The 13,048-nt window shown below is 41.2% G+C and overlaps 1 protein-coding gene across 1 annotated transcript in view; it reads left to right on the forward strand.

Annotated features, from left to right (window-relative positions):
- LOC147256165 (plexin-B1-like) overlaps positions 1-12,785 on the forward strand; it is a 54,373-nt gene extending 41,588 nt beyond the window's left edge. The window contains exons 21-39 of the mRNA XM_086214071.1: positions 1,316-1,547; positions 1,630-1,872; positions 2,135-2,311; positions 2,470-2,618; positions 3,199-3,299; positions 3,399-3,616; positions 3,714-3,892; positions 3,986-4,052; positions 4,679-4,825; positions 4,944-5,118; positions 5,275-5,378; positions 5,473-5,557; positions 5,787-5,959; positions 6,287-6,447; positions 6,860-7,007; positions 7,173-7,237; positions 8,599-8,674; positions 8,856-8,930; positions 9,528-12,785. Coding sequence (XP_086070197.1) covers positions 1,316-1,547; positions 1,630-1,872; positions 2,135-2,311; positions 2,470-2,618; positions 3,199-3,299; positions 3,399-3,616; positions 3,714-3,892; positions 3,986-4,052; positions 4,679-4,825; positions 4,944-5,118; positions 5,275-5,378; positions 5,473-5,557; positions 5,787-5,959; positions 6,287-6,447; positions 6,860-7,007; positions 7,173-7,237; positions 8,599-8,674; positions 8,856-8,930; positions 9,528-9,632 — 2,680 coding nt within the window. The 3' untranslated portion in view covers positions 9,633-12,785. The remainder of the gene's footprint in view (positions 1-1,315; positions 1,548-1,629; positions 1,873-2,134; positions 2,312-2,469; positions 2,619-3,198; positions 3,300-3,398; positions 3,617-3,713; positions 3,893-3,985; positions 4,053-4,678; positions 4,826-4,943; positions 5,119-5,274; positions 5,379-5,472; positions 5,558-5,786; positions 5,960-6,286; positions 6,448-6,859; positions 7,008-7,172; positions 7,238-8,598; positions 8,675-8,855; positions 8,931-9,527) is intronic.
- The last annotated feature ends 263 nt before the right edge of the window (positions 12,786-13,048 follow it).

Raw genomic sequence — 13,048 nt, forward strand, 5'->3', positions numbered from 1 at the left:
AATATTCAATAAAGCTGTGGAAATTTAAGGGAAAAAATATGCAGGAACCCTGATTTCTCCAATGAATTGATTGGCAGCCTCAGTCCAGTACCATAGTATAAATAGCAATACACATTGAGTCAAAAATATTTATCTGTCATTTTTTTTAAGTATTTGTAAGATGAATCAAAGTTCTGCTATTTTAAAAAGATGGATTAGCAGCAAAAATAAACCAAAACACAACAATAACTGTTTAAATTACTCTTCTTACGTGTGTAGAATCCATCAGCACAGGCATCATTTCTAGGAGGGTAATCTGTCAATTTGTGGGTAACTGGTGGGCCAGTGAAGCCACTGGCCCACAGACGCCCCCCCCCAAGCTCCTTCTCTGATATACTAGTAGGGAACACATCACTGCTGCACTAAAACCCTTTTACACTGCAGGACACATCACACCATCAACTCTGGAGAGGTATAGTGGAGCCATTTGCCATGAAAACTAGATCAATTTTGCTTCTGCAAAAGAAGCTGGTGGTGCGTTTGAGTGCACCTTGTAAACTCTGAAACTGAAATCACATTATAAGGAAAATCATCAGACCTCGCAGTACATTCAACTGCACCTATTGAACTTAGAAATTAATTTCATTAGAGAGGTGATTTATGACAACTGTAAATTTTTTTGTTTTCCTTTGTGGAAATAAATACATACATACTTTCTTCCTCTTTCGCCACAGCATTTTTTTTATGACACAGCAAAGCAAAAGAATTATTCTGCGGCATAAGAAACTGGTGTTTAACTTCAGCCAATTCAGACGAACATCCTAAATCAAGATCTGACATATTTAAAATTTACTTCATAAGAAAATCAGCATACAAAGCTATACATAAGTTGTTTGTTTGTTTAAAAAAAAAAAGTCTTTTGGGGAATTATTATACATTTGGAGGGTCAAATTGAACCTTATGACCCCACCTTGGACAGCCCTGCTATACATGCATTAACTGTTTGTGTGTGTGCTCATACATACGAAATGTGTATTTATTTTATATTATATAAATATATTTATATATATATATATATATATATATATATATATATATATATATATATACATACATATATATACATATATATGTATGTGTATATATATATGTATGTATATATATGTATGTATGTATATGTATATATATATATATATATATATACACACACTTTTCTTTTTTGGGGGGGTAATGCTGGATAGATGAAAAGTTCCCTTTGGATCCTGCTAAACCCATTATTTTAAAATTTTAACATGAATAAACAACCGTGATCTTTTCTATCTCCTCTCCTCTGCAGTGGAGGCAGAATCATCAGAGTGTCCGGTCAGAACCTGGACGTGGTCCAAGAGCCAAAAATGCGCGTCACCCTCAGTCCTCCTGATACTCTCCCTCCCAGGAGAAGAAGGAGCCCTCGAAGGAGGAAAGAAGGAAATCTGAACATAAAGCAAGATCTGCTGGCTCCACTGAGGAGATGGAGGAGAGTCCCAGAGCCAGACTGCCCAGAGGGAACACTCTGCCATGTCAAACAGGTTTATACATAAATACGCTAAACCTGTTGTTGAGCATCAAAACTGATATTTCTCCAGTAACATATTACTGTATGTCCTCCAGTATGAGTCACTCTGCACAGTGAACAGCTCAACCCTCATCCTGTGTCCGACCCCTGCGGTTGGACCAGAGGCCAGGAGAGCCAGGGTCAAAGTTCATTTCCTGCTGGACAGTCTCCATTTTGACTTCAACACCGTGGGGAATGAAGCCTTCAGCTATGAACCCAACCCCAAGCTCTACAAACTGAACCAGAATGACCCCAGCAAACCGTACCACCACAAACCTGGCAGCATCATCTCTGTGGAGGTGAGAGCCACAAGCACATGAAAACACAACTCAACACCAAACTCTGGGATGTCAAATGTGAAACTTGTTTACAATTTTCAATGTCTTTTCAACATTTATTTCATTTTCTACACATTTAGCTCTTTCATCACACATTTAAGACAAAAATTATGAAAAAATATGTATGTGTGAAAGACAGTGAAATGTTAAATCTTAATCTAAATGTCAAATCAAAATTTAAAAGTTAAAGCTAAACCTCAATGCGAAACCTGTGCCAATTTAGGGAGAGAACCTGGATATGGCCATTTACAAGCACGAGGTGGAGGCTCGGATAGGGGAGGGAGTGTGTTCGGTAAAGACCCTGACCCACAACCATTTATACTGTGAACCACCAGCCCAGCAGCCTTCAGTATCAGCCAGTAAGAAAATGGACGGTGTTGACAGCCTGCCTGAGTTCACCGTGAGTAAATGAGGCTGAGAACCTCCCTGTCAGATTACAGTTCAGTTCTGTCGATGAATATGGATGTAATATTACAGAGGAACATCACTCTATACAGTTTTTATTCTGTTTTTATTTTTTAAACCTGGACACATCCTTTGTTTCTTGGCATTTTCCAGGTGAAAATGGGGAACTTAAACTTCTCGCTGGGCAGAGTACAGTACGACAGCCAGGCCCAGTCCACATTCCCCCTGGAGGCCCAGGTCGGGGTCGGGGTTGGAGCCTCTATAGTGGCTCTCATAGTGCTCATCATAGTCCTCATATACAGGTAAACACATGCAGTGCTGTGATATCATACCAACATGCCTTGTTATGTTCAGGCAGTGATGTGTAAGAGGTTCCACCACCGCCCTTCAGGGGTTTCTCAATGAATGAGAAATAATTATATTCTACTTTTATTTAAACCTTTGTTTGCTTTTTTGCTTTTCATGTTGTAAATATCTTGGTATATTTTTATTGCTGTATGTTATCACTTGAAATGGATTTTCTCCGCTGTATTTAGGTGCTGTATAAATAAGCTGCTTACTTAGCTGGCTGTTAGAAAGCCATATATTTTGCTCTTTGTGTTTTTTTATATTTGACCGATAATTTCCTTTTTGTTAAGAAAATTGGAAGTGGCAAAATAAATAAGATAGAAAATCAGTTTTGAAAAGAATTGACAAGGACATAAAGGCTGACAATTAGAACAAGATTAAACCAAAATAAAACAACATCATATCAATTGACTGACATTTGCACACAAAAAAACACCAAATAAGTTTGTAAATGCATAAAAATGATTGTGCACTGGGGAATCCATAACTTTAATAATATAAAATAAATGTAAAATAATACATTTCGATTGTAAGGAGGAAGAGCAAACAGGCAATGAGGGACTATAAGAAGGTGCAGATCCAGCTGGAAAACCTGGAGACGAGTGTGCGAGACCGCTGTAAGAAGGAGTTCACAGGTACTAATTCACCATGTCTGATATTTACTGTATTATTAATGAAAATAACTGTTAAAACATCAGGAAGTATCTGAACTTTGTTGCTTTTCCCTCCCTCAGACCTAATGACAGAGATGATGGACATGTCCAGTGATTTGGTGGGATCAGGGATTCCCTTCCTGGATTACAGGGCATACGCAGAGCGCATTTTCTTCCCAGGCCACCAGGAGTCACCACTGAGACGTGATCTAGATGTCCCTGAAAGTCGAAGGCAGACAGTGGAGCAGGGACTGGTTCAGCTGTCTAACCTGCTCAACAGTAAACTCTTCCTCACCAAGGTCTGCCAGCAGGGTTAAACCACTGTGTAAATACGGGACACTGCTTCCTAAATAGAGAAGGAATTTTAAAAGCTCCTCATTCCTGTTGTACCCTCAGTTCATTCATACCCTGGAGGTCCAGCGAACGTTTTCCCCCAGGGACCGAGCCTACGTAGCTTCTCTGCTGACTGTAGCCCTGCACGGCAAACTGGAGTACTTCACGGACATCCTGAAGACACTGCTTAATGATCTGGTCGAGCAGTATGTGGCCAAGAACCCCAAACTGATGCTCAGGCGGTGAGGAGCATTTGCTAGTGGGGATCGGGCACTTTCATCATGTCTGAATTATTATGGCTTGCTTATGTGTATACTTTCTCTCTTTTTCCCCAGCACTGAATCTGTAGTTGAGAAACTCTTGACAAACTGGATGTCCATTTGTCTGTTCACCTTCCTGCGGGTATACGTTGTTTGATTTATTTCAAGCACAGTTTGCATGTACTTAGACACAATTGAGGTCTCTGTTATAGCAATACTTCAACCAAAAAGTGTATTTTACTTCTCAAGTACTCACTGATAGCTGTCTTGAACTCACAAAAACAGTTTAGTTCTTTGTGCAGAAAGAGCCAGCCACTTCACAAACTCTCACACCTCCAGTTTGGTGCAACCAAGAGTGAATATGACCAGCGGCTACCTTTGACTGAACCAACTCATGTATGATTGGATACAGAATATGTGAAGGAAATATTTGATTGTTCAAAAACTAACATTTTGGACATTTGTGCTGTCGTTAAGCATCAGTTGCCATTAATTTCAAGCTAAACATATGTGGCTGGCTCTTTCTGCATTCTGTTGTCACAGAGAAGTGATGCTATAACATCATGTTACCTATATGAGGCGAAGTTTTAAGTGAAGTTTAGCTTTATTTTAGAAACACTCCAAAAGCTCCAATACACCTGACATTTGATTCACCATCATGGCTTCTTTCTTCGGTGTTGGTGTCACAGAAGAGTGAAAAACTAAAGACTCAAATTGGCCTATTTATCATTCGGACATGATTGACCTTCTATATTTATGCCTGACCAGGAATCAGCAGGGGAGTCGTTCTACATGCTCTTCAGAGCAATAAAACACCAGGTGGACAAAGGACCTGTGGACGCTGTGACAGGAAAAGCCAAGTACACGCTGAATGACAACCGACTACTACGAGAGGATGTAGAGTACCGCACTTTGGTGAGAACAACCCTAAATGATGACATATATAACAACATACTGAGTATGATGCACATCTTTAGGTCATTTTTGACGCCATTTCGCACAGTAACCAGCCCTTTTCTCTGTGTGTGTCCAGACCCTCAATGTTGTGATGCCGCCTGCTGCTGCTAGCGGAGGCACCACCACCCATACGGTGCCTGCCAAGGTCCTGGACTGTGACACCATCACCCAAGTGAAGGAGAAACTTTTGGAACAAACCGGGAAGGGCACGTCCTTTTCCCAGAGGCCACACGTTGACTCATTACACTTGGGTACATCTAGATTATTTAACAAGATCACGTAGTTTCAGTAGTATTTGACTGTAGTGAGTTGAGGTTTGCAGCTCTGCCACTGAGTCCTCAAAATGATGCATCTGTTTACATGTTAAGTAGATGATTCATGACTTTACACCGACGTGTTCAATCCAGAGTGGCGTGCAGGTGTAGCAGGTCATCTTATCCTATCAGACGAGGACCTGACGTCCGTGGTGCACGGCTCGTGGAAGCGCCTTAATACACTGCAACACTACAAGGTCAGTGCGAGTCACACCAGCACGCATGTGAACATGAAGCTGAAAATCATGTATTTAAGGACGTCCCCTTCAACCCCTGCATGTTGTGATACAGGTTCCAGATGGAGCGACAGTCGCCCTCGTCCCCAGAAACACAAAACATCACCTCCATGACAGCCACGATTACATGCCTGGAGAGAGTGAGTGTCAGACGTTTAGTGTGTAAATGACCAGAGGAGGTCGCCGTTTCCTCACTGGTGGAAGTGCAGTGTCAAGAAGAGAGTTAAACCTAAACAAAAGAAACATAACCAATACTTTCACAGTTGTTTGGTTTCAGATTCAGACATTTTTATTTATTCATTTATTTTTGGAACACATCTCTGCCAGCTTGCAGCCACACTCACCTGCCCATTTGCCCCCTCCTATCAGAGACCCCCATGCTGGATGATGGAGAAGAAGGAGGAGTGAGACTGTGGCATCTGGTGAAAGCCAGCGAGGAGTCGGAGCTGCCCAAACACAGGAGAGGCAGCATGAGAGAGAGAGGCGGGGAGAGAGCCAAGGCTATCCCTGAGATCTACCTCACACGACTGCTCTCCATGAAGGTAACACACACCTTAGCCAAAACCTCGCAAATGACATTGGTCCCCATGGTAACTTGGGGTTATGGGGAGGTTAGTTTCTATAGCAGAAAAAGTCTCCTAAAGATTGAAAAAAAAAATACACACACACACATACTTAAAGGTATATATCTATCTTTAAACTCCTCTGCAGAGTTCGGAAAATTCTACTGAAAGAAAACACATCAAGCACAACGAACATACGTAACTGAGTGTGTATTACCGCATTGTTCTGAATATGAAACGGCACTGTACAATCGTCACATTATTAGATTAACAAGCTGTTTCTGTATTTGTTTGTCTCTGTATCAGGGCACGCTGCAGAAGTTTGTGGATGATTTATTCACTGCGATCCTCAGCACCAGTCGCCCCGTACCTCTGGCTGTCAAATACTTCTTCGACTTGCTGGATGAGCAGGCCCTGCAGCACACTATCACAGACCCCGAGACCATCCACATCTGGAAAACCAACAGGTAAGCGGCCACATGAGGTTCGCATAATGTTTTGGATGGTAAGGGCAGTGATGGAAACCAGGATGCGCCACAGGCAAACGTCCAGTGGTCCGACCATACTGATTCCAACACCAGAGGTATTTTGTTTAGAAAATTACTGTTATTGTTTTTGTTGGCTTTATTTTTAAAGTAATATCGCAATTTACAATAGGGAAGAACAGATCAACAAAGTACACCTATGTTACCGCGGTTTCAAAATGTTGTGCCCTTAATGTGCGGAAACAAAAGCAAAGACTGCTACTCTAACTATAAAAATACATCTAGATCACTCAACACAGAACCAAGGAATCCTAAAAGAATCCTCTGGTGTTTCCTGATGATTGGAATCTGAACAAACTATTCAAGGATCTTCTGTGTTCATCTAACCCAACAGTTTACCGCTGCGATTTTGGATCAATATCCTGAAGAACCCGCAGTTCATTTTTGATGTGCAGACGTCAGACCACGTGGATGCTGTGCTGTCCGTCATCGCCCAGACCTTTATGGATTCCTGCACCATCGCTGACCACAAACTGGGACGGGTGAGCCAGTCACACAAAGACTGTATGAAAAAAATATTCCTCTGTATGACAGAAGGGGTGCAGTAACTAAATTTGAATAATATAAATTGTCCTCATTATCAAAAGCTTTTGACCTGTCGACATGACGTTCAGGCCACGTTTTTCAATTTGCTTTCCCTCCTGCAGGACTCCCCCATCAACAAGTTGCTGTACGCCCGAGACATCCCCCGCTACAAGCAGATGGTGGAGAGGTAGGAATATTGCAGCCAGTCGCCCCACTGACCCCAGGCGTAAAATAGCATGACGGAGGAGGGGGAGAGTAAGGAGCAAGCCAGGCCTCAGTCAATCTGTCAGGAGCAGACAGAGGCGGGAAGGGGTGGGGGCGCTAAGCCTGCGAGGCCTCCATGCATGAATAGTCTGAGAGCAGACTGCCACACTTACTACTGTCTGCTGCACATTACAGCCTGCAGATGACACTGGTGATGTGTTAAAGCTTCACTAGACACGTGTTGTATGGAACAAACAAGCCTGCTTTACAAGCCTCGTTAGTCTGGTCGAAGTTACAAGAGAAGAGAAAACTTCTCTGTAGCACTTTTTAGGGCTTGATTAGACATATATCCCTCAGAATAATCCGAGTCACGAAAATGAAATTAAAATTTAACAGCAGGCACTGTACGCTCAGTCCATTCATTACACTGATTATCAGTTTCAATCACTCAGTACACTTCCTCTTACGGTACGTTTAATTAAAGCGGCTTCTTTTGCTTCATGGTTTATTCATCTGTCTCACTTTGTCTGGGGACGTGCTGGAGAACTGATTGTGACATTGGTAGACGTGGAAGATCTTAAAAGGTGCTGTTTTGTCTCAACTTGTCAAGCACGCATGTCCTGACATGATTGCGGCGCAGCCACTGAGGTGTAGTATTTTAAACTTTTCACCAGAAGAGGTCAGTGTAACACTGCATTTAAGTTTGTTCTGGTTGGCGTCACATCTCTGAGCAGAGCCATGTTATATTCACCTATTGTTGCAGCTCATATAGATAGATATACATATACTTGTAGATACAGATAAATACATAGAGGCCACTGAGAGAAATGATACTCTGATAACAGCGCAAGAAAACCCAAGCGTAAGATTATACAACCTTCTGTAACAAAGCAACACATTGATTTAAATAGAAACACTGCCGTGTGCGGATGAAAAGAGCTGCAATATGAAGTAAAAAGGATTAAAATAACTGCATTCATACGTTTGGGTTGCAAAAAGCTGGTTGCTCATCACTGTGACGTTGAAGTCATTCATCTGCAGCACAGTTTGTTCATAACTTTCGCTTTGTTGTAACAATTGCCAATAATAACAATAACGCTTCAAAAAAATCATCAAGAAGCTACAGAAGCCCATACCTTTGCCATTAATCTAGTTACTGAGTGTGGCTGTAATTGTATAAAGTTCAACCGGACTCAAAATGAAGGAGGATGCTCTGTTTAACAGCCTCTGTAAAACACCACCAACCTTTAGGCATCAACTCCATATTGAAATAAAAATATATCTGGTAAGACTGTCAGGTTCTTTCCTTCTCTGCCGATACCTAACCCGTATCCGTCTCACCAGGTACTACGCCGACATCCGTCAGACCATCTCTGCCAGTGACCAGGAGATGAACTCAGCTCTGGCCGAACTCTCCCGTGTATGTTACGCTCATGTTTTTAGGCAAAGGTTGAACACATAAATCATTTCAGGCCCCGGTGTTTTCCATGTGGGTGGGCGCCGAAACAAGAGATACAAGATAGATGTGGAGTTGATGATCAAATATGCATGTGAAGCAGCTTCTACCACCTGACCTCTCTGTCTTCACTCCCCCAATACAGAATTATGCTGCAGAGGTGGACTGCGTCGTGGCTCTACATGAGCTGTACAAGTACATCAACAAATACTACGATCAGGTGTGTATTTCCAGAGAACGTGTACACTGTGTAGTGCTGTTGACACTGAAGGAACCTCTCAAGTGAAGGAATCCTCTCTCATCCAGGCGGTTTCTTACTGCCTCTTTTGCGTCGTGTCAGTAAGCAGCACCAGCCAGTTGCCTTAAAACATCTGTTAGCACATCCAAGCAATGTTTGCCTTTTAGTAATAATAACGATAAGAACAAACATTGTTTTTATTGCAACTTTAATACAGAGTTGGCGTCTCAAAGTGCTTCTCAGCCAATAGGAAAGAACATTAAAAGCACGTTAAAAGAGAAGTAAAATCGTGTTAAGAGAATATTGAGAAGTGAATAAGAACAGATGGAACATACAATCACAATAATAGGATTAAAACTTCAAATACATAAAAACCTCACTGTTTAAGTCTCAGTTTGCAAATGACCCACAATTCTCCCTGTCTTGTGCAGCCGCAGAAGGAAACATATTATATATCATATTATAAGAGTTTATACCAGGTCGTGGTAGTGCACAAGCAACTTTGGCACTTTTCACAGGACAGAGATAATCAGGCAAAATTGCACGTACATGTCAATGTTCTCCTGGGTGTGTGTCCAGATCATCACAGCCCTGGAGGAGGACTCCACGGCCCAGAAGATGCAGCTTGGATACCGACTGCAACAGATTGCTGCTGCCGTAGAAAACAAAGTCACAGACCTATGACCCCCAAGAACCGGATGGATGCTTCCTTTCACCTTTAAAGACAGAGACGGGACGCGGGGCCCGTTGCCTGGAGAAAGACAGATTTTTACTCAGTGAGACTTTGTGGCTCACGATGGGATTTGGATTTTTTTTTAGTCGCGAAGGGCGAAATCTTGTGAAGAGGATGTTCCAGGAAGTCAGACTGGCATGAAATGTCCCAACACTGGGAGGACGCTACTCTGAGGGAGGAAGAGGAGAAGATATGGGATCTCTCGTTAGGGTTCTGATGATCTTGGTGGATTTTCCCGACAAACTACACAGAACATTCCTGCAAGTTTACAGCTTCATTGATGAGTCGAGAAGGTCTGCTGGCTGAAGAGACGAGCGAACAAGGAGGAAAAGGGAAGAGGAGGATTTGGATTTTAGCGTTGACGTCTACCGCATCATGTCAAAGTCTTAGATGAAGGGCAAGACAGATGATGTCAGAGTGCTGTGGAGGCCTGAAGAGCTTGATGTTTTTTACCTTCCGCCTGTAGCTTCCTTAAATCATTCTTCCAAGTCTTAACAGACCGGGCGTAGTTTCCCTGGGCAGGCTTTCCTCCTCGTGTCATCACATCAGTTGTCCTTTAACTGTAATTATAGGCGCTTTCTCATGTACTTGCAACTGAAAATCAAGTGTTATATAACAGTGTTGGTTTTACTCGCTCATTCTTATTACTATCACAGTGGTCCACGGCTGTTGTGAACAACAACAAAGAAAAAAAAATCATTCTACATTTTTTTTCGACTGTATTTGTCCCGAAGACCGTTTAGGAGAGGTTCCTGTGGCTGTTTTCTGAAAGGATCCGTCCCATTTCTATCATGAAAGTCAAAATTACAAATATGAGAACTTATCCAGAGATAAATAATAAGAATCAAAGCGAACGAGAAGCTAGCATTTTGTTGCTAAACTCCAGACCAGGCCTGACTATTTAGGAAATAAATAGAGTGAATGACTGAAGCAGATAAAGCACATCAGAAGTGAAATGTGAATTCATTGTGCTGCTTTCATTTTACGTCTGCTTCAGTTCAGCAATCCTGCTACATATTTATTGACACATTTTTATTTGGTTAGTTATGCATTTTATTTATCTATTTTGGTACCCAACCGAGCAATGTTGCTTCATGGCAGACGGCGTCGGTCTGTTGCTCCACAATTTGACTGAGACTGAAATACCGCCTGTCGCCCAAGTATTTGGAAGCTTTTGATGCCTTTTCACTTTTATTTAAATGTTTTGAGAGATCTGACTCACCGTCGCTGATCTTACCTTTACAAAGTCCAACTGGCCATGAAAAATAAAACCCGAATCATCAGAGAAGCCGAGAAAAATCGAAGTTTCGTAGTTGGATCAGGTTTTTGTGAAATCGATAAAGTTTTTTTTTTTTTTTAAAGTCATGGAAATTGGCTTCACAAACACCTGCATGTCAGAACAGATGTAGAAAAAAAAAAACCTGATGGATGCGATGTACCAACCCACAAAGACTTTTCAGTAGTTTAAGCCATTTTAACTGACATGGATTTCTGTTTAACTTTCATGTATGTTAAAGGGAAGATGTGGTCAAGAAAATTTTCCTCACAGGCAAGGTAATTTTAATTTGGTAGGCTAATTGTTCTCCTTATTTTGATAATTGAGTGTTTGGCTTATCAGTTGCTTGCTACTTTACTCGTGGTTTTTACCCCGTTTTACTGAAATAAAGAGAGAAATAAGAGATTAACAAATAAGTGCTATAATAAACAACTGGCAACAAGAACCGAAAGACGTAACATGAGATACGTGACGCTGGATCTGATTTCTTGTGTGAAGAGGCAGCTAACGCGGTCTCACCAGAACACAATATTGGAATAATGAATTTACAGTAACAATGTATTTTATTAACTTCGGTGAACATTTCAGTTTGCATTGTCGTCGCGTCACGGTGCCAAACACCTGAAACGCTAACGACACCTGCAGGTGGTCTTTGTATACAACACTTTTCAACTTTGAACCCATTTGACGACACTGCTAGTGATCATTGTGATAATGTTGACCTGCCAATATTAGCATTTAGCTCCTCTGTGCTAAAGCCCAAACTCCCGGTGCTGCTAGCATGGCTGCTCGGTCCAGTTGAATTCGTTCATGATTGGTTCATTACCAACAGTATTACTTCTTTTCCTTCCCTTATCTCCAAATTAGTCGGGTGGGTTTGACTCCCCGTATTGCAAATTTATTCTGGCACCGATTTTGCCCGGACAACAGAATCTTTTTCTCATTGTACTCATCTCTTAACTGCAGTGAAGTCAAATACTGCAGTAGCTTCAGCTCCACCTGGAAACATTCTGTCGTAACTAGTGCTCAGAACATCGATCAGGCTTTTCTATGCGAGAGGAATTCAAGAAAAAGGCTGACGCCGGAAGGTAGCTAGAGCAGGATTACGCTAGTTACCAATTTCTTGCCAAATCTTCAGAAACTGGTGGTATTTAGCTCATCCTTTCATGTCTTACGTCACGCCAGATTTGAACAGTGCGACTGCAGTGCAGCTTCATGTGTGAATCCTCTCTAAATTCATCCCTCAATCCTCCTATCAGATAAACTATAACACCGATTGGTTAATCTCCCTCTCTGATACCATATGTGAAAATCTTTTTTATTAGGTTTTTCCAATTTAATTTATTGTCTATTTATTTTATTGCACATGCTGTTGGTTGGTATTTTTGGATATGGAAAATATGTGGTTACGCCCTTCTCAATCATGTATCTTTTTTTTTGTTAATTTTTTTTTTTTTTTTTTTTTGCTTTGTGGTCAAAAACAAGAGCGTTACATATTTTTGTACCTTTTTGCTGTCCTTTTTAAGTCAAAGTGAAATTTATAGCTTACCTGGAAATTGCATCAATTTTTATATGTCGCATTGATTTTGGAAGCAGTAGCAGACCGTGAATTTTAATACTGCAAGCAATCCCCATTTACATTAAAAAAAAAAGAATCGTAACTGTCTTCGCTGTGCACATTAGTGTTGCTTGTAGCTTATTTGTGTATGCAAAGCCCAGTTCAGACATTTTACCGTTTTACCTGTAGATACCTACTGTTCTTAAGTAATCCTGAATTTAGAATTATCTAATTGTTAGGATGAAGCTAACAACAACTTAATGTGACACAATAAATTGGTCAGTGTAAACAATTGTCTCAAGATATTTTGTTACGACGACATTTTTATGGGCAGCAGTGTTTTGATTATGTTGTCCGTGTGAGTTAATTTGTTGTTCTCTATGTTTAGGAAAACTCAAGTGTCTGCATGTTCATGATTACACACAGCGTAAGTAATAATTGGATGATGCATTTGAGAGCTTGTCATCACATGTTTTTTTTGGGGGGGGGGCACTTCTGCTGTTTTGTTGCATCAGCTGTTTTTAGCTGTCAGT

This window comes from Aulostomus chinensis, chromosome 9 (genome assembly GCF_037954235.1).
Source record: "Aulostomus chinensis isolate RoL2024-O1b breed Wild chromosome 9, RoL_Achi_v1.0, whole genome shotgun sequence".
NCBI classification, from domain to species: Eukaryota; Metazoa; Chordata; class Actinopteri; order Syngnathiformes; family Aulostomidae; genus Aulostomus; species Aulostomus chinensis.